Below are 21,814 nucleotides of genomic sequence, written 5' to 3'. Positions count from 1 at the left end.
TTTTTTGTTTTCGTGTTTGTTTCTTTTATTTTTATTTTGTAAAAATTTTTTTTTTCATTTTGCTCGCTTTTTTCTTTCTATCACTTGCTTTATATGGCTTTCTGTGGCAGTGTTGCTGCAGCTACCTTTGAGTGGCAGTTGCAGCATGTATGTAGTTTTTCATTACATGTTCTTGTTGTTTTTTTAGTTGGTGTTATATAGTATTTTTTTGCAATTTTCACACACCCAAGTCGTTTTGTTTCTTTCTGTTTACCACTTTTTTCGCAAGAAACATGCAATTTCTTCATTTCCTTTGCTGCCACAGACAACAAATTATCTAAAGTCCACAAATTGTAGCAAGTTGAGGCATACATAGATATGATTTAAGATATGTTTATATATTTAAGAGCAGTTCGGTATTAATAGCATAGGAATTTAGATATATCTTAAACAGAAAAAATGTTTATAATATGATTTCGTATATGTGACCTGGTAGCTTAGGCGTCAAAAACAAGGAGAACATGAATGAGATAACGAGAAACTGACGATTATTTTTAACAGCTTTTCCCAGAAAACTAGTTTTCGCACGTAAGCTCCCTTTTCGTAGACCAGGTCACATATAAAGATTAACAAAAATTTAAAATTGAGATTTAAATAGATTAAAGTATGGCAAGATCAGTGTTTTCGGCAGGTACCGAAACGTTCATAATGTTGGAAGAGGTCTTCGGTGATAACTGTTTGTCGCGAGCAAGTTTGTTTTTGATATGTACAAATTATTCAAAAAGAGTCGAGAACGCGTTGACGACAAACCACGTCCAGGACGGCCATTAATATCAACTGATGACCAACACGTCAATAAATTAAAGGAATTGGTGATTGATCAGTCAGAGATCTTTGTGTCCTCGTTGGAATATCTGAACGATCAGTGAAAACCATTTTAAAAGATCATTTGAGCCTAAGAAAAGTGAATGGCCCCAAAGTCACTCACTTTTTCCAGAAAGAGCGTCGGGATAACGTCTGTGAAACAATGCTTTCCGACTAACAGGATGTCATTAAACGTATTCTTACAGGCGATGAGTCTTAGATATATGCTTACGACCAGGAAACAGATTATCAGTCGGCCAAATATCGTGGAAAGGTGAGCCGAGGACGAAAGAACCACGCAAAGCAGATTAAAAATCAATAATATTTGATTAACGAGGTGTGGTGCATTCCGAATTCCTTCCTTCCGTCATTTGCGCGAAGCTATACATAAAAAGAGGTCGGAATTATATTGCATTGATTCTTCGTGAGTTTCCAAAGTTTCAACCAATATCGCGCCGCAACCACCGTATTCGCCTGATTTGTGTAAATGTATTGGAGCCAAAAGCCTTTTACTTTGAGGGGGACAGCATACATTTTTAAGAATATTTTCAGCTATTTTTTGCTCACTTTCGAAAATTTTCTACCTTTTGATTGGCTTTATATTGGCGTTGCTGTAAGCATAGCAGATTAGCAATTAATTTTTTTGTAAAATCGTTAACTTCACCTGTACTGAAGCTATAATACCATTCATTGGTGCATATCTTAAAGCGAAAAAGGATACAAAGATAATTCTTTCTTACGCTCTAGTGATCTGAACATTTTATTCGGACATAGTAAGCGTTGCTTCGGTTCAATAAGCTGTGTCAAATTTTGTGAAGAAATCTTCTCAAATAAAAAAGTTTTCCGTACAAAAACTTGAATTTGATCATCCAGTTTGCATGGTAGCTATATGCTCCAGTAGTTCGATATCGTCAGTCTCGACATATGAGCAATTTATTGGGGAGCAAATAACATACACAAAATTTCATACCAATATCTCAAACATTAGTTGACTTGTCCGCGTACAGACGGAAGCACAGACGTATTCCTGCTTGTTGAGGTATATAGGGTTTGAATCCACTATACCTATAACAGGTTTGTCGCTTAAATTTCAACAAGTGGTCAGTAGCATATAAATTGCCACTTTATCGGAGAATAATTGTAGCGTGGTGCCAGCTCTAGCTAGTTCATCAGCTTCACAATTACCTAGAATAGCACTGTGTTCTGGACGACATTTCTGGTTTATCGTGGAATAGGTTGTTAGATCCAGTAAAAGATCAAAACATTATTCCACTAACTTTAATGAAACCAAAAGAGACTTAGTGACTTCTAAACCGCTAGGTTATCTATATGTATGGTTATGTTTTTTGTTGTAAGCACTCTGTTTATCAGAGCACAGAACAAGAACGCTTTCTTTAAATGTTGTTGGTTGTTCGCTTGGACTTCACTAATTTTGCTGTTAAGACACCAGCTTCCACTCAATTATCCAGTTAGTATATATCTATATAGATACGCATGCTTGTGTCTTTGTCCACTTCAGGGAAGTGGAAGGGAAAGCAATATTGAGGACCGTGCTTAGTTTCAATTCTACAAGATTTCCAAAATTCATGGTATTGGGTAGACACGGAAACTTACTAAGCACATCAGCATGCTGCTTAATACAGACTACTAATGATTGCCTCAGTCTAAGAGCTATACTTCGGTGCCAGTTGCTTACAGAACCGGTTTATGGGTAGTAAATGTAAGATAATATTTAATTCCTGACTTGCCGTTGTTCTAAGAGCTCCACTGATGCAAATATGACGCACTCTATCGTCATCCAAAATCAAGGCGACGTATCATCAAAAAAATTGAAATTGACTTTTTAATGCCTACGATTCACTACATCATATGTAGCATAACATGTTCAACTTCCTCTCTCAGATATAACCAATATAACCAATTTATAACCAAACTCAAATTTTGTTTCACTATGAATAGTTTCCATTATATCGTTTTTCCGTCGCCTGTAAAGTTGTAAGAAGTGATGTTACGTTATTTTTGCTGATGACATACGCTTTCCATACTTCTTAACTTGTATTTCTTTTCCAATATTGGCCGCCCTACCAATACACCATATGTCATAATCGGCCTCACAACTGCCGTGTACAGCTAATGCGTTAGGTGGAGCCTTAGTTTCCTCTGGTCCCACCATCTTTTTACTTCACTTTTTCTTCTTCTTGTCTGAAATTAGTCCCAAGTAGCTTGATATCTCTTCTATGGTTAACCTGATACCATTTATTAGTGGCGGCCTAACTTATGGAATTCATTCAGCATTTCAGTTTAGTCCCTCGATACGACCCAACGATTTACGTCATTTAATATTAATTATTAATCACCAGAATTTTTGACGAGAAAGGGACCGATGATTCCATCGGCCCACAAACCACACCAAACAGTTCTTTTTCTAGATGAAAGGGCAGCTCTTGAATCTTTTTAGATTGCTATTCGGCCCAAATGCGGGAATTTTATTTTTTTTCATACCCATTAAGCCAGAAATAGGCCTTATCGCTGTAGAAAATTTGGCTTGAAAACGTTGGATCTGTATGTACACTGTATTGTGCATACGTGATCTCTCAATGCGCTGTATGCGATATACGACAACATTGACATAGTTCAGCGAAATAAAAGACAGCGGCTACGCTGGCTAGGTCATGTCTTCCGAATGGAAGAAAACACTCCTGCTCTGAAAGTATTCGACGCAATACCCGCCGGGGGAAGCAGAGGAAAACCTCCACTCCGTTGGATGGACCAAGTAAAGAAGGACCTAGCTTTACTTGGAATATCCAATTGGCGCCATGTAGCGAAAAAAAGAAACGACTGGCGCGCTCTCAAAAAAATGCTATTGAAAACACTACCTCTACTTGGATCACTCGTTACCAATTCTATAGAAAACTTAAAGCACTACCAAATATTTGTAATGAAATACTTGAGTCCTTGAGTTTGTGGCCACTTTTTTGAAATATCATCAATATATTGTACATAAAAAAGTTACAATTATTAGAGAAATACCAATGAATAGTGGAAAATAAAATAAACTCAAAAGCGTAACGAGCTTCCTTAGCGCAAAGCAGCTTAAGCAACAACAAAAGAAAAAAAGCATACAAGACTTCCCTCCACAGAAAGCTACAGTTTGTAACAAGAAAACTGCAAAGGTCTTTCAAGACCACACAACAGCTTGACGTGTGCCTGCCAGCAAAGCAGAGAAATTCCCGCAACAAAGTTAAAGAAAGAAAAAAAAATTAATAAAAAAAAAGCAAAAACAAAAACTTTTGCTGAATACCGGTAATACAAAATACTTAATATGTATGCTGCTATGCGCCCAACTGTATAGCACTTGCCGCCCACCAACACGTATCACGAGCAACTTAACTGCTTACCCAGTAGTTAGCAAGAAGCAAAGTGCCAACTTCTTTTGAATTGCAGCCAACTTTGTGAATACCGGAAATTTTCTTAACATTTTGACATTTACTACACCCAACAGGCCAGGCTGACTAAGGAGAGAATGGGAGAATGTGTGTGCGCTGAAAAACTGCTTTGGCACAACTTGAAGCCTAGCCGAGCGACCACACGCCACTGCAAGCGCCGCAATGCCAACCACAAAAGCTTTGCGCTAAGAAATGCTTCACTAATAACTTGCCTCGTGCAACACAAGCAAGGCTTTAAAAGATACACACATTAATACATACATATATTTATACATATACTTTATATCTTTCGCTTTAACTCGCTTGTCTGTCTGCCTTTGCGCTGTGCGGCAGCAACTTTTCACGAGACTTCCGTCTCAACTTGCACGCTCACTCATAAACTGTGGATAATTTGCCGACGTCGGCATGCCGGTGAATGGCAGGCGCATAGCCGCAACGCCAGCAAAACGGTGAAGAGGAAAACTTTGCATTTCATCAGCAAGTCGTAAGTTGCATAAACAAATTAATGATGTTGCACGGCAAACTTCTCGCCGTTACGAGAGTGGCGATGGTTCGCCCCACAGAATGCCAGTAAACCGCAGCTTTATTGGTCTGCGCGTCTTCTTTATCGCATTCTACTGCTGTCTTTATTTCGCTGCCGCCGACACACCGCCGCAGTCGTTACTTGTAGCTGCCACGCCGGCAAGTATGCTATAATTACTTGTTTTTCGCGCAAAGCAGGCAAAGATAATGAAAAATAGCACCAGCAACTTGCCACATTCATGTTGCATGCCAACTTTTCTGCGCCTGTTTCCGACTTCCTTTTCACTTTAACAGAAAAAAATTGAAAAGGAAATAAGAAAAATAATGTAAAACAGAAATAATAAATAAAACAACAATAAAAACATGTTTTCATATAACTCCACAACTTCTTTAAGCGATTGCATACTTCTCCCTGCTTTATGCCCACCAAAGACGTGTGAAAACCGCAGGCAGGGGCGCACAAACGGTGGCAGCGCTTGTTTTTAATTATCTGTCCGTGTTGCATGCAACGTCGGCATAGTGCATTCACCACAATACAGCAATTGTGATGAATTCATGACGCGAGTGTTGCATGCGCGTGGATTTGTATGCGCTCAAATAGCGTGTGGCATACTTATAGGCGCGAATTATAACAAATTTTTATTTTGCCGCGGGCGTTAATTTGTTGTTGTTGCTATTGTTGTTGCATATTCTCGCAATAGCAGCGTAAATTAAATGAATATCAACGCATTGACTGCTTGCATAAATGCATTACTATAATACTGTGTAGTATACATGCAGGCGCGCTTGTGTTTGCTTGCCACATCAACAATTCGCGCATTGAATTGCATAATTAAAATACACAAGTAATTGTTGTCGTGCAGTTTACCATGCAAATTGTTTTTTGCGGTTTCCCACGCCACAAGTGCGCATTTGTGTTGTGTGAAGCGCCTAACAGCATGCTACATGCATGACAATGACGCAGCAAATGGTGTTGATGATTACAGAGCGACATTTAAATGTGTGGGCGCGCTTTGGTATATGCGTTAACACGTTCAACCGCCATAACTGCATTTACACATTCGGCGTTGTGGCGCCTAAAATTATGCAGGCTCCATATTCTGCATATTTGTAGCGTAGCCAACAAACCGATATACGAATAGGTACTTTAGTCAACGCCCACAATATTATTTGGTGTTGAAATTAAATTTCTTAAATTATGCTGCATACTTGCAGGCGCTTTAACGTATTTATGAAAATTTTCACATTTTTCCATGAGATTGTAAACGCCGCTACACACAAATCATGTTTTCCACGCCATTGACTTTCGTTGACTTGGCACTTTCGTTTAATTCAGCGCTTTTCCTCTTTATCGGCTTTTGAATATTAAGTGAGTGTAGCAGCGTTCAGGCGAGACTTGCGAGTGGTGTTCACTTCTTGTTGCTTTTTCAAGAATTTTTGTTGCTCCTTTGTGTATTTTTGTTGCTTTTGTATATATTTTGTGCTTTAGTTGTTGTTGTCTGCGCTTGATATTTGCGCACGCCGAAAAGTTGTGCGCTATCTCTAGTAATTTCCCGTCAATCTCGCTCGGCTAGCTTAGTGTAAAGCGAAGTATGTTCATATTGATAAGCAAACAGCGCATTTGGCAAACGAAACACCGCGTAGAACGTTCGAGCAAATGTAGTCACTGAAGTGTAAATGCGCTAAAGTGACAAGTGAAAAAGCAGTAGACGCCAAAACAAATAGCACAACAAATCTGAAGAGAGTCTTACACGGCGTCACCTTCATTGAAAATCAACTATTTTCCGTTCAGTTCCCGCCCTCCAGCTGCCAAACACACACACACTTGTTTGTTTATGAGTTGCAAAGTCTGTCTATTTACAACATTTTTTGTTTTGTCTACTGCTGCGCCTAAATGTATGCCAAGCAGCAAACTCAATCATCTATATTTGTTCGGTTCATTGGCTTTAGCCGGCAAGCTTTGGATGATTTATGTTGCGCAATCATGGTGCTGATTTGCTTTTGAGCTTTGAGCCTTCTCTTGAGTGTTATAAATCATGCGCCTAAAAGCACATAATTTTCATGGGCTGTGTATTGTTTTATGGTTTTAATTTAATGTTGATTCTTTAGAAATTCATAAGCTGGTATAGCTGTGAATCAATATTTGACCAAAAACATAACACATTGTTTTTTGAAATCCAAAATGCCGTCATAGTTTTTTTTTTATTTTTTATAGGGTGGCAACCCTTCATAAAGAATATCCCGGGAATAAAATTTAATTAATTTAATACAAAACCTACAATACATAAACTTTGTCTTATTTCATCAAATTTTAAAAATAAAATATATGGCAACCCTGTTTTATTATTTATACATTAAATTTGTAAAATGTAGTCATAAAATACGTTTTCGATGTAGAGGTGAACTGTCTAAAATGTTTTTACATTTTATAAGAAAATAGGTGTGGCAACCCTATTCGGGAATAACTTTATATGTTTTCGCTTTAAATAACTGTTAAACTTAAATAATTTACGTGGTTCGTAAAAAATCTCACTTTTTTAATTTCAACATTAACCTTTAATACAAAAAGATGGCAACTCTGTTTTTAAATAATTTGAATATTATAATTGATTATCGCGATTGATCATTATAATGAAAGAAAGTTTGGGGTTTGCGAGAAAAAGTGTTAATGACTTATGGCCAGCTGACCTGTCAAAGTTGCCATATATTTATAACTAGAAGATGCCATGAGTATACCAATCTTGTCAAAGTTGCCATATATTTATAACTAGAAGATGCCATGAGTATACCAATCCATTAAGAACTAATATTGGCAATGGAACGCGTCTAAACCAAAACACTTTGATGTTGTTAAAACAACGGGTAACTATTCAGACTGCTTTCCCTTAACTAACGGGTAACTAGTCCAAAAGTGGTTCCTCAGTAAATAGTTTAATATATCAACTATGAAATGCCGAATATAATCAATAGAAATATTTAAATTTTAGTTAAAAAATATAAATGTTTCAATCAAAAAATTAAAACAACCTACAAATCAATCTCATAATTATTATTTTAATAGAATTTTCAAAGAAATATTCACGAAAACTCTCAATAATTCATAAATTTGTCATTTTCACTAATAATTTATTAAAACATTGCAAAAACAGTGCGTGAAATATTAACCAACACAATTTGTTGAAAATACACAATCAACGCCAAAAAGTAGGCAAATATTTTTTATTTGCTTGTAATAAATAACCAACGCCGAAAAGTAGACCATTTTTTTATATTTCATATGAATAACTAATTTGTACACGCTTTTAAGCGCCGCTTCGCAACAATTGCTTACTCGATAAAAAAAAGTATATAAATTATGCAAAGCCTACCATTCGGCGCCATACAATATGTAATGAAAAGCCATAAATATCAGCAAATATATTCAAATTATTGATATTGAAAAGAATACATGAAAATAATTTAAAAATGTAATGAAAGGTAACAAACAAAGCAACTGCGCTCCACTTTTAAATCGAATGCTTAATTGAAAAACTCTAATGGAAATCAATGCCATTACTTGATATGTTATCTAAAAACTAAGTTGACCTACACAAACATAAAACTTCTTCGCCACTCTACGCATACGAAAATACCCTGCAACATTTCAAACTTTTCTAAAAACACAAAAAACTTTGCATTTTGTCGACACCTTGATAGTAATGAGTGCCAGCGCTGTCTTCGTCTGTCGCATAATCTTCAAAGTATGCAAGGAAAACCTTGAGATATCTTGCTTAAAACTTAACAAGCGACAAGTATTCAAGGCACCATCGGAGGCGGGTGTGCCAAGTGAAGCAAAGTTTTCCACCTTCGAACTAAGCCATCTAAACACTTCATTAATCTAAAAAATTTCCGTCAATGGATTGCTGAAAGTTGCGACATAGCAAAGCAGAATTTTGTTGCGCGATATTTCTACTTTGTTGCACATATAATTTGTATATAAGTTTGTATGTAAGTTGTTCGTATTTATTTTAATTGCAAAACTTTTCTCCGCTTTGCAGAAGACTGTTAAACCATCACCAACATCGCCGTTGTCATCATCATCAGCGAGTCTCTCAGCAACGCCTAAAGACGAAATTTACATTGACGATGAGAGCATTGAGGGTTCAGGCGGTCGTGGCGGGGTAAGTTGTGCATATAGTTAGTACTTTTCATATTTTCATATTTTTTTAGATAGACATTTAAATGTATTTAGTATTGGTTGATGATCTTTAATGAGATGCTAATGAAATCTGCGTTATGTTAAGGGAATTTAGTAATTTTTTGAATAATATATTAGTGGAAAAAACATAAATAAATTTACTCAATTTGTAATACAATGCAGGTTGAAGCAATATCGCAATCTATGCAGAGCGCACTAAATTTTTTTGCAAAACTTCTGCAGAACTGTTTTTGTAGCTGAAGTATGCAGACGCCTAAAAGTATACCTCCCAAGAAGGAAATTTAATAACTAAAATGTTTAGGTATAAAAACACTTATAATTAAAGGTTGTTGATGATTATTTGCAAAACATTTGCAGAGCCGTTTTAGTAACAGAAATAGATGCCTAAAAGTATGCCTCCCATGAGAGAAATTTGGAAACTAAAACATACCAAAACATTTTTTTGTTAACTAGAACATTTAAAAAATAATAATTTTCTTCACTTTTATTGATTATCATAATGAAACTTAAGCAGAACTACTTTTATAACCAAAAGCGGCCTAAAGGTATGCCTCGCAGGTTAGAAATTCAATGAATAAAAAATTTAGTGTCAAGTATGAGATATGTTAAATATAATTTTTATTAAGAGTTTGTTAATTGGTAGCATATTATATATATTATTAATAATAGCCATAAATATTTTTTTATTTATATGTCACTTAAAAATATGCAGCATATTTCCTAACCAACCACAAAATGAAAAAATTAAATTAGAATCTGTTCTTCTGGTTCCACCTAGAAGTATATAAAATTCACATAATAAATAAATGCAATAAGCAAATATTCGGATAATGCGATTTCTTAAAAGTATTTTAAGAAAGTAAAAGTATTTTAAATATTTTTAAAAAAATTTGATCCTTTGAATCAATTTGATTTATTAGTTCGTTGCTTAAAAGTAAATTTGACCACAAGTTTGTCGCTTAAACTTCAAAAACTTTAATCAAAAAAAGTTTTGACTGCCTAAAGGTATGCTTTAGCCAAAGAAGAACCAAGTTATACTATGATATTTCAAACTTGAGTTAAATATTAACTTTCTACATTCAGTTTTACCATAAATGCATCGAATTACCGAGTAAAGAACACTACAGCTGATCTCAAAAGCTTCGAAATTCAAATACGGCAACAACAGGCGCCTTTTCTAGTCCATAGAATGTACCCATTTCAATATTTTTATATATATGCAAAAAACTCAGTATTTTCGGACAGTAAAACATTACCTCAGCTTCATTTAACCACATCTTTAGTAATACATACCTACTTCAGTACACCCACACGCATATTTCTCCTTCATTTGATATTTATTTGTAGCATGAAAACGTATCAGCCAAAATGTATGCTACACTACATATGAAAAGCATGTTAAAATTCAAATTTAAATTGGAAGCGTGGCAGTTCGGAGTTCATGACGTACGCTTGTAGTCAATTTCAACATATTCAATTTTCTCTTAGCTTCTCTTATGTATGCAAACAGTTCTTGTACACTTCGGTGCATACATAATACATAAGTGGCTAGATACGTGTATGTTCCAGCGACTTGTGTATGTTCACATATTCCATAAAATACAGTTGTTGTCTTGCATGCGAGACACACTAAATGCTCACATGTCGTGTCAAGAAATGTGGCAATATTTCAAAAATACAAACTTCAGCACTAGCAATACTCACTTAAACTACGCTCGCATGTACAGTTACGTGACAAAATGTCTACGAAGTATTAGGTTTTCCAACTACTAATAATATCCGAATGCGATAAAGTCAATTAGACATGCTGCATTAGTAAAAATCAAGTCGAATACAAGCAATATGGCTTTAAATTAACTTTTCCAGCAGCGCATCACCATTAGAAGTGAATAATAATAGCGAAAAGACTTTACTGCAACAGCAATTTGAAAAGTTCAATGATTAATATCAATCATTTTTACATATAATTTAATTTACCGCACAGAAAACTATATAAAACTCCGCTACTCCATCATCTAATTGCGAAAACTTAAATTCCTTTGCATAACTCAAGGCGCTAGCTTACACGTAGTAAAACAACTACCACAAATTTACTTCTTTGTCAACGCATTAGCGACGCACTGCTCATTACTACGCGCAATTTTTAACTGCCTGAAACTTAACGCTCCACAAAGCACGATTTTATGCACTGCCAATTGCAGAGGGGTGCCTCTTTATCGCCACTCACCACTACGCAAACCTTGTACTCTACTTCGTTTTATTGCCAGTTATTCCCTTACTTCCTCTTCGCTATTTTATTGCTTGGTTTTACGCCTTTCTATCTTTCATTGTTTTAACTTTTGCTCCCATTGGCATCATTCACTGCACGGCAATCACAATTTAACTAGACCATGTGCCAGTTTCCTCCTGCAACATCCTGAGATAATTTTTAATGGCTCACCAAATGGTGGCCAGTGTAAAGAATCACTCTTGTGTATCAGACATGCTGTTGCCAGTGTTTGCCGAGGCACTTTCAATGTGCGCGAGTGCAAGCAAGTGTGCGCTAGGTAGCTAAGAGGGGAGTGCAGACTGAGTTTCTTCGTTGGAAACATTTCATTGCTGAGTTATTGGCTGTGGGCCAGCGAGGCTGGACTTAAATAAACTACATGTACTCGCTTTAAAATTTGGATTACAGAGAAAAGTATTTTACAGTTGTTTTTGGTGCTTGAAATTAGTTTTGTAAATTAAAACAGGGTTGCATTTTAGCCAAAATGTTTGACAAAAAAATTTTATGGATTCGTGGGTTTTTTCAATTTCAAAAGCTAGTTTTATAGAAACAGACCATATTCAAGGTGTGGTGAATATCGATAAAACTCACCACACTTCGTGGTGATTTCAATAAACAGCTGCAGTTTGTATGCGAATATAATATTATATGTAGAACAGTCGACTTAACTGATTTACAATTTTTTAAAAGAATTTGTTCGAGACTCGAAGTTAGTATTTATTTTTAGTATATCTTGAATATGTATATTAGTCCAGTCAATCAAGAGGTGAACTTACTACAATGACTGGACTATATGAATTCCCAATACTGCCCCGCTTATACGAAAATATTCTACATAACTTTAAATTGGCTTAATGATTGTATTGATGTGAGCTAATCTTCGGTACCTGAAATTAAAATTAAACCAGGGTTGCATTGAAACATAATTCTTTTACAAAAAAATAAAAATTTTATAGTTTTCAGGGTTTTTTTATTAAAAATTTTGTTTTATAAAAATTGACCCTATATACGGTGTGGTGAATATCGTTCAAACTCACCACACTTAGTGGTGAATTCAATAAACACCAGCAGTAAGCTAATAATATTATAACGTTGTGGTACAGCTTAAAATTTTTATGCATAAATGGGTTTTATGAAATGTGGTAGTTTTCTCAAAAACTGACCACTTTCAGTGTGTGATGAATATCGATCAAATTCACTTCACTTTTTGGATAATTTACCGAAAATAACGCGATTTGTGCAGGAGTGTAATAAAATCGCTAAAGTGGATTTAATCAATATAAGAATTAAAGTTATTAAGTAATATATACGTTTACCCAAAAATATATTTTTCCTAAAAATATATTCTTTCTCTAAAACAACTTTAGAAAAGGAAAGTTTTCTCTGAAAACATTTTCTAAATATATCATGTTCCAAAAAATATAATTCTTATATAAAAAACAAAAACACATAAAAAAAATGTATTTTTTATCCCACTCCCACCAAAAAAAATCAATTTACCACAGATCCTATACCTCACTCGGTCAATAGCGTTCGACCACCAACTTTCAAAAAATAATGAAAAATCGAAATGAAAATTCTAACACTCGCAACGCGTTCTTCACGCATTAATATCAAACAAAATCCACTCGAACCGTCATAGCTTTATTGCTTCACCACTCGCAGCGCACTTCAATTCAGGCTTTATTTGTCACCACTCGCCAAAGCGCAAAAAACGGTTAAAAACAAAAACAAAATTCTGCGAAAAAGTAATTTAATTAAATTTCATGTCATGTTTTCCCATCAGACGCGCCAGCAGCAACAGCAACAACAACTATTCGGTTTACCACCAGCAACGTTTTGACTTTGAGTTACCGTTATTTTTTGCTTTTTTGTTTTTGCTGTTTGTTCCGTTTGTTGTCAGTTCAAAATTAATTTAGTGGCCTCTCGCAAAAGCGCATGGCATCAACACGCGCTGTCTGCTGCTCTACTTCGGCGGCCACCGGGCGCTGCATGGGTCACAATAGGAAAGCTAGCATAGGACTAGCAGCTCCAGGCTGTTGACATCGAATATGCATGCAATTACATACATACATATAAAAGTATATATATTGCCTATGTGTGGATATATTTTTTGCTTTTGTTCAAATTCATTAATCATATATAATATGGGATGCCTCTTTGTGTCATGTAACTATAATTATTAAATAATTAAGGGATTGCCAATAAGGGCTTGCTGGTTTTCAAATAATTTTAGGCAAAGTGTAGGAGACTGTGATAATTATAGTCCCTGGTATTTGAAAATTGATGACAACAACCTTTTGTACTGAAAGATAACGCAGAGTTATAATTCTCTAAAATGACCACTTTCTGGCTGTAGTGAATATCGATCAAATTCACCTCACTTCGTGGTGAGTTCAATAAACGTGTCGCGGTATGTACGCAGAGTTTTTATTTTCGAAATGTGATTACTTTCCAGACGTGGTGAATATCGAAGAAACTTACCTCACTTCGTGGGGAATATAATAAACACGCCGCAATATGTACGCATAGTTTTTATTTTCGGAAATCACAACTTTCCGGGCGTGGTGAATAACGATCAAACTCACCTTACTTCGTGGTGAGTTCAATAAACATGGCGCAGTATGTTCGCAGAGTTTTTATTTGATTACTTTTCAGACCTGGCAAATATCGAAGAAACTCACCACACTTCGTGGTGAATTCAATAAACATGACGCAGTATGTACGCAAATAAAAAACTCATTTTCAGCTGATTTCATTGTTACATAGATTGTTCTGACCAAGATATTCGAGCCAGCATATCCCAACATAAACATTTGTCGCAAATTGATTTTTCAAGTTATATAGAAATGTGAGAAAGTATTAGAAATGGGGTTAAAAAGACTAAGCACAAAATACCACAATTTAATTTTTTCTGCTAAACCTTTTTCTAATAATCGCGGTTTAAATCAAATTGAACTCGAAAGTGGAGTAAAACATAAACCCTTGAAAAAAATAGTTTTTCACTATTATAATATATTTTATTTTTTGCTTCAAGTTTTGTTAATTAAAAATCATTAAGTTCGTAAATTTTCAAAACTAACTAAATATTTTATTACAACAGTGAACACACCCAAATTGTAACCCTACGCCTGATGCCTATGTCATGCCCAGTTGAGGTTAGCAAATGTGTCAACAACATAGCCGAGTTACAAAATTATCAAATTTGTCGCTATATTTTACACAAATTCACGTAAATACACATACAAAACTAAGACATATAAAAACAGCCACATTGTGTGTATGGGAGTTTTACCTCTATGAAAATTCCAACAGCTGTCAAAAATTAGCGGGTGGCTGCGTCACAGGCAAAATAAAATGGCAAATACACCGCAACTCCGCTCAGTATGCGAAAGTTTCGAGCGGCAGAGCGTGGTAATAAAATTATGAACAGCTTTGTGAAAATATACGAGGATATGACCTCATATATTCGCACTCGATGTGAGTAAGCGCCCACAAGAGACAGCTGGTTACACGGCTAAAGCATAAATATATTTATCTGGGTTATATGATTATTATGGCGCACATACAATATTTATGGCTGACACGAATTTCCAGTTAAATAGCTTTGAGAGAGAGCGTTGAGCATATATTAGGTTTAAGCTGTGATGTTTAACGAGTTTTGTGTGTTTACCGATATTTTTGATAGATATACATCCTTTAATGAAGTTAGTAGCTGAAATTTCAGAGAATTGGGGAATTTCTATGACAGCAAGTAAAACTTTCAGTGCAACATTAAATACTTTGTCTTTATTTGGCCTAGTAATAATGTTTCTATACACGTGGCAACGCCATTAAAAATAAATATCTTACAAATATTTAAATTGCAAAAATGTAAAAGCTCCCTAATTAATTTTTTTTTACACAAAATGATGAAAATGAAAAATCTTTAAAAATAAGACTTTACGTCGGAACCATAATCGATCCGAAGGGATCTCAGGTCACTTGAGCAGAAATTTGCTATTTGTGTTATTCATAAACTCCTAACAGGGAGAATTGGCCATTTTTAACTGAGCTATCAATTTAAGAGTAGAAAATTAGCATAATGTGGATACAGAGTTCAACTAGTTTTGAAAATTCCTGATAAAAACATTGGCGCGTAGTACTTTACAACAAATTAAAAAATCTTCAAGCAAATATTTTGAAAATATTTCTTCAAAGTACTTTCGAATGGAGTTGCCACTCATTTGAAAAAAAAATTACACTTAATCAAATAATATCACTTAAGATATTTAAATAAATAAATTTTTTAATTAAAAAAATAACCAAAAATCCAAAAAATTTTTAAATTAAATTTAAGACGTTGAAACTATAATGAAATACTCGAAACTGAATCCATGTACTCACGACTCTTTTTCATAATATTCAAAATTGTGAAATACAAATTTCGGGTTAAGAGAAAATAATATGTGTTGCCGCTATTTGTATGGACATTATTTTGAAATTTTGCATATATTACTAAAATATGGCATCATATTTTTAAAACCTCTTGGTTATTCTCTAATTTTTAACGACTTTCGATTAAAGAAAATATTCAAACAAGATAAAAACAGTGTAGTAAATATTGTAATATAAAATTTGTAAAACAAAAATTAAAGTTTTTATTAAAATTAAAAAAATTAAATTTTGAAAACTTTTAATTAAAATTAAATTAAAAAATTAAAATTAAAAATTAAATTAGAGTTAAACTTAAAAAATTAAATAAAAATGTTTTATTACTTTTTTGTGTTTAATTCAAAAAAACATTAAAGAACAAAGTTTAATTAAAAAAAATTAAAATTAAATTAAATTTAAAATAAAAATGGTAGCAAATGCGGAATATGTAAATTAGAAAAAAATTGTTTTTACCTTTTAATAAAAAACTCTAAACTTTTGAAACAAAAATTAAAGATTTTTTAAAAATTAAAAATAAAATTTTGGAAACTTTTAATTAAAAATTAAAATTAAAATAAATTAAATTTAAACAAAAAAAAAATTTTAAATGTTAGTAGTCGCGAAAAACGTATATTTAGAAAAATTATAATTAAAAAAATTAAATTCAAATTTAAAAAAATTAAAAGTGGTAAATAGTAATGCCGGAAAATGTAAATTTTAACATTTTTTTGTTTAGTTTTCAATTATAAGCTTTTATTTTTCTTTTCAGTTGTCGATCCAATGTGTGTCATTAAGAATCGGAAAGTTATTTTTGTTTAAAATTTTCGGCATTAGAAAATAAAAAAAAAAAATAGTAAGAGTTAGTGTAATTATTTCTAATAAATGGCACTCCTATTCCTTCTGTTACATAAAATTTTCTGTATATCACTGTTGCCATAAACCCACTGAGAATTGCAGTTCAGCGAGCTCTTTGAATGAAATAAAAAATATTTATGTTATCTCACTTGAATAAGAAAATGTGGGTTAAATTTCTTAATCATAAAGCGAACTGAATAAAAATACTTAAAAAGGAACTCCCATGAAATTAATTTAAATTATATGCGAAAACAAAGCATAAAGCGTAAAATGCGCGCCTTTGCTGGAGCTCATGTGTAAAACTTCTGCGCAACAATGCATGCACACATACTTACAAACATTCATATACACTTTCTCAAACATTTGCGAGCAGTCACATATGTGTGAATGTATGACACACTCGCGTACGCCAATGTAATATCCGCCTGCAGGATATGTTGCCGTTTGTAAGCATATCCTTTGCGCCATGAAGCGAGCTCGTTTCTTGCCTGCTGCGCCTCAGACTTAACTCGGCTCGACTCGACCTAGTAAAAATTAATACGCGGGAGTCGTAAAGGCCTACTTACTAACGGTATCGGTATGTTGGGTTGTGCAAAAATAAATTTCCGTAATGCATATCGGTCAAAAGCGACGCCAACGACTTGGCAGCACACACACACAAACACACCTATGAGCGAAAATAAGTGCTGCGCTGCCATTTAACATTTGTCCGCTGCCATATCCGTTCGACTCCGGGTTCTTATTTATTTTTTTCCAACTAAGTGTAATGTTTTGTCATTTTCTGCTACTTTTTTCTACTACTTTTTTGCTACTTTTTACTACTACTTTTTTTACTACTTTTTTTGCTACTTTATTTACTACTTTTTTTGTGCCACTTTTTCTACTCCGCTTTTTGTTGCACTGTTTTCATTTTTGCAATTTTCTAAAGTGCCACTGCTCACTTGCCACAGCTGCAGCCTCCAGGGGGAATAGTGGTGCAACAGTTCACCAGCGGCATTTCTAAGGAAATGAGAGCATAAGCATTTCCAACAACAACTATGCAGTTTTGCAAACGGAAACTTTGCGGTTACTGTGGTTGTTGTTTTTTCGCTGCCACAACACAACAAATTGTTCGCAGTTTAGTAACTCGTATGTGTTTGTGTGGGCGTGTGCGTGTGTGCTCCGGCTGTCGCAGGTGCCATGCAAAATTCCCACACACGCACATTCTCCATAAATACTGTTATATGTACTCAGCGCCCCCAGGCTTTGTCACCATATCCGTTCGCCATTAAATCATTTTAGTACAGCTCGGCTGCCTTTTTTATTTGTTGTTGTTGTGTGTTCATTATTTTTTACGTTTGTTTTTTATACTTTATTTGTGCCGCCTCCCCATTTGAGTTATGGCATATTTCGTAAATTTTATGTGCAATTCGCCGCCATCGGCTATCAAGTGTCATGAAGCTGACAACAACAACAGCAGCTGTGGCAGCAATAAATAAGCAACATAAATAAGAGTTGAGTTTTGTTTGACTTTCAAACGGCTACCATACGATCTGCAAATAAGTGCCAGTGACAATCAGGTGCATGAATATGAATATGGAGGGTCGTACCTTGTAGGAAATTAGGGTGAATAGGGACGACTCTTATTTCAAAAACAACTTATGCATGTGAAATATGTTTCTTATGTTCTGTAGTAATGGTAATGTAATGATCTTTCAATACTAGATATGAAAATAGCAGAAAAAAATATATTTAAAATATTTTTTTTTTTTTGTTTTTTTATCAAAACATTACAGTCCAAAAATGTTTTTTGAAAGCTAAAAGAAATAATTTCTGTTTGAATACTCTTTTCTTTCTTCACTTTTATCACATGTAAGGCAGTTCTAACATATTATGAAGCATAAACAATTGTTGGTCACCAGTGCGTATACGTAACCAAATTACTTGATGTTATTGGGCAACTTAAAATTCATGTAAGACATAATTAGCAATAAATGAAAATTTAAATGAGCTATTTTCTTTGTTGTAAAGTACCAAGGAAATTCTTAAAATTACTTTTCTATCACTTAAGGAAAACCAGAAAGTCTACGTCTAATTTACATATATGGAATTTTGAGTAAAACAGTTTTTTTGGATTTTTTTTACAATTTTTGCGAGAGAGATTTGTTGTACTATGACCATATTGCATTTGATATTTTTATATTTTTGTGAAACCAGATCATTAAGGTCGCCATAATTATATTTATTTTAATAGGCCAGTGCAGAAGGCTATATAATGGTAAGCGTAGTAAAAATTTATTTTATTTGTTTTATTTTATTTTATTTTATTTTATTTTATTTTTTTTTATTTTATTTTATTTTATTTTATTTTATTTTATTTTATTTTATTTTATTTTATTTTATTTTATTTTATTTTATTTTATTTTATTTTATTTTATTTTATTTTATTTTATTTTATTTTATTTTATTTTATTTTATTTTATTTAATTTAATTTAATTTAATTTAATTTTAATTTAACTTAATTTCATGCAATTCAATTCAATTTAATTTAATTTAATTTAATTTAATTTAATTTAATTTAATTTAATTTAATTTAATTTAATTTAATTTAATTTAATTCAATTTAATTTAATTTAATTTAATTTAGTTTAATTTAATTAATTTAATTTGGTTTATTTTAATTTAATTTAATTTAATTTAGTTTAATTTAGTAACTATACTACCTCTAGAACTGGACTGCAAAGCAAGTAATTTAAGCAATAAATTATCACACAACATAATGTCTGTCACCCAATAGCTTATTTCCGTTAATTCCCTAGATATATGCAGTGAAATTGTAAAGAGAATATTCAACGAACTCAGTTCGATCAAAAACGCTAAAATAAATTCGCATTATTATGCAAATTTCAAGGTTAATTTGCATTGATTTCCCACGAAAGCGCCACATTGGAGACGAGGTTATACAAGCAACATAAAGTTTTCGCTGTAAATCTGCCTCAACAATACACTTGGATATATGTTTTTGTAAGCTTTCTGCACCGAATGAAGCACATCAGATCTCTCTATTCATTGTTTTCCGCTCTCTTTTGTTGCACACATTGCACTTTCATGAACGTGAATAATACGGTACATATCATAAAAGATGAATATCCCTTAGCTTGCTTTCGAAAAGCTGCAGGCTTATAACGTACATATAAATGTAAATGTGTGCGTGTTTTTATTATTGTTACACAGCAAGCACACATAGCCTCAAATGTGAATTATTTATACCTTTTCATCAACATTGCATTGAATGGAATACAAGAACTCATCATTCGCATGAACACTACAGCGCGGACTGTCAATACTCATGAAAATATAAAGTTATGCGGAATAATGAAAAGAAGACTCCACTGTGAGACACCCGCTGGCTACAATGTACATATGTACTATATATGCGTTAGTATAGAAAGAAATATTCCAGGAAATTATTACAATATATGTACGAGTATGTGTCTGTGCGCATACAATATCGATAAGGAGAGGTGGAACTATAAATAGGGTATTTTTCAGAGCTACATCGATTTTGATAGTGTGTAGTGAATGCTAATGTATGTATTTCCTACTCTGAAATTTTACCTCTGTAATAGTAATCAAAAATAGATCCAGTTTTCAAGTGAACTACTAGGTATATAATTCAAATGATTCCTCCTTGCTCTGTACTTGGCAGAACAACATTTTCCAGCAGGTCCTTCATAATAAAGCTTCATATAATAGCTTCAATATGACGATTACGTTTCTCTAATGGCAAGAAGGAGTAATGCATGTTCTTCTAAATTTTTTATGTACTAGGAAGTACACTATTGACTACAGCGGCCAAAGCATTTACTTACAAAGTAATAATATGTATGACTGTTAGTATGAATGTACATTGTTTTGACACGCTCAATTAGGAAATTCCTTATAAAAAATCTGCCGTAGCTGATGTTCTTTCTTCATTGGCAATTACATAGCATATACTTAATATTGCCATAAGTTCGGTTACAAGTTCAGGTTTATAAAAATTAAATCAAATAATAATATAATTTTTCAAAAAATTAATTTTATTTAATGAAAAATATATTAAATAAGCAATGTACAACATTTTTTTAGAAATGTTTCCATTTTGCTTTCACATAAGCCCAAAAATGATTCAGCCATTGATCAACAGCAGCACGCCGCACTTTCTTTTAGTATTGCCAACGCTGCTCGAATTAAGGTATTTTTAAAACTCTTCAAATTTTTTTCAATTATGATATAGGCAATTTTCCCCTCCCCTGTTCACAAGCGTTAGTCCAATGGACTCAAGTCTGAACTTCCAGACGGCAGCAATGGAACCAAATATATTGCCTTTAAGCCATTGGTGCGTGGTTTTTACATGTGTGCTGTATAAGAATTTTCCTGAAAGATTTAGTGCTATCAGTTGAAGAAAATATTTTTGAACTACCTTACCAGAACTCGGAAGCATACTTGCCCCAGTTTAAATTCCTTTTTCACAGACAGAACTGAAAGTTGTAACGCTTTTATAGAAAACTTTCTACCAAACCTGGTGACCACGTTGAACTTTTCAAATACTATTTTTTTGTGTCTTTGCCAGTTTCTGCGTAGATTTTGTCTTTTTGCTTATTAAAAACTTCTTCAAGTGCCAAAAAATGGCAAAACAAAAGATACTTTCAAGACCGTCGATAGTGTGCCACTGACGAGTACGCCCGCATCTGTTATGCTGAATGTCATTCAAGTGCATTGTCACTTGATGATCTGTTGACCGAGGCTTTAATGTGGAAATTGTCTTGAGTCGACTCAGAAGATAACCAGTTGACTGAAGGTGGGCTTTTATGTGAGGATTATCTCGAATAAGTCTTAATGTTGATCTGACTGGTAAATAAATTTCCATTAATATAATTTTCAGTTTTTTCAGAGAATTTTCGCATATGCGTTCGCGAAAAGCTTTTATAGCAGAATTGGACAACCAGCTCTCTTTCTCCGCAATACGATTCTTTTGCCTCTAAAAAAACCAATTTTTCAGATTACCAAGTGAAATCGTTTGTTTTTCGAACTACTCCAAAGTACATATTCCTAGTTGATTACTCTTTCATTGCTGAAATTACATATAAGACCCTTGATACTACATTTAATTCTTAGTAAAACAATGATTTGACCGCTGTAATATTATTGAAAAAATACCCTATATTTTCAACCAACGAGTTTCAAGTTGAAGATATTAGAAGATCGCCACATTCTCCAGTTTAAATAATCTCTTTCGCTCCCACAAA

At 33.6% G+C, this 21,814-nt stretch overlaps 1 protein-coding gene across 11 annotated transcripts in view; it reads left to right on the top strand.

The window, feature by feature from the left end:
- Window positions 1–21,814, top strand: part of LOC120770913 (syndecan) — a 486,497-nt gene that overhangs the window by 373,447 nt on the left and 91,236 nt on the right. For all 11 annotated transcript variants that reach the window (XM_040098598.1, XM_040098592.1, XM_040098593.1 and 8 more), the window contains exon 3: window positions 8,849–8,971. In XM_040098598.1, coding sequence (XP_039954532.1) covers window positions 8,849–8,971 — 123 coding nt within the window. The remainder of the gene's footprint in view (window positions 1–8,848; window positions 8,972–21,814) is intronic.

This window comes from Bactrocera tryoni, chromosome 3 (genome assembly GCF_016617805.1).
Source record: "Bactrocera tryoni isolate S06 chromosome 3, CSIRO_BtryS06_freeze2, whole genome shotgun sequence".
In the NCBI taxonomy this organism is placed as follows: domain Eukaryota; kingdom Metazoa; phylum Arthropoda; class Insecta; order Diptera; family Tephritidae; genus Bactrocera; species Bactrocera tryoni.
This window is presented reverse-complemented; position numbering and strand designations above follow the sequence as displayed.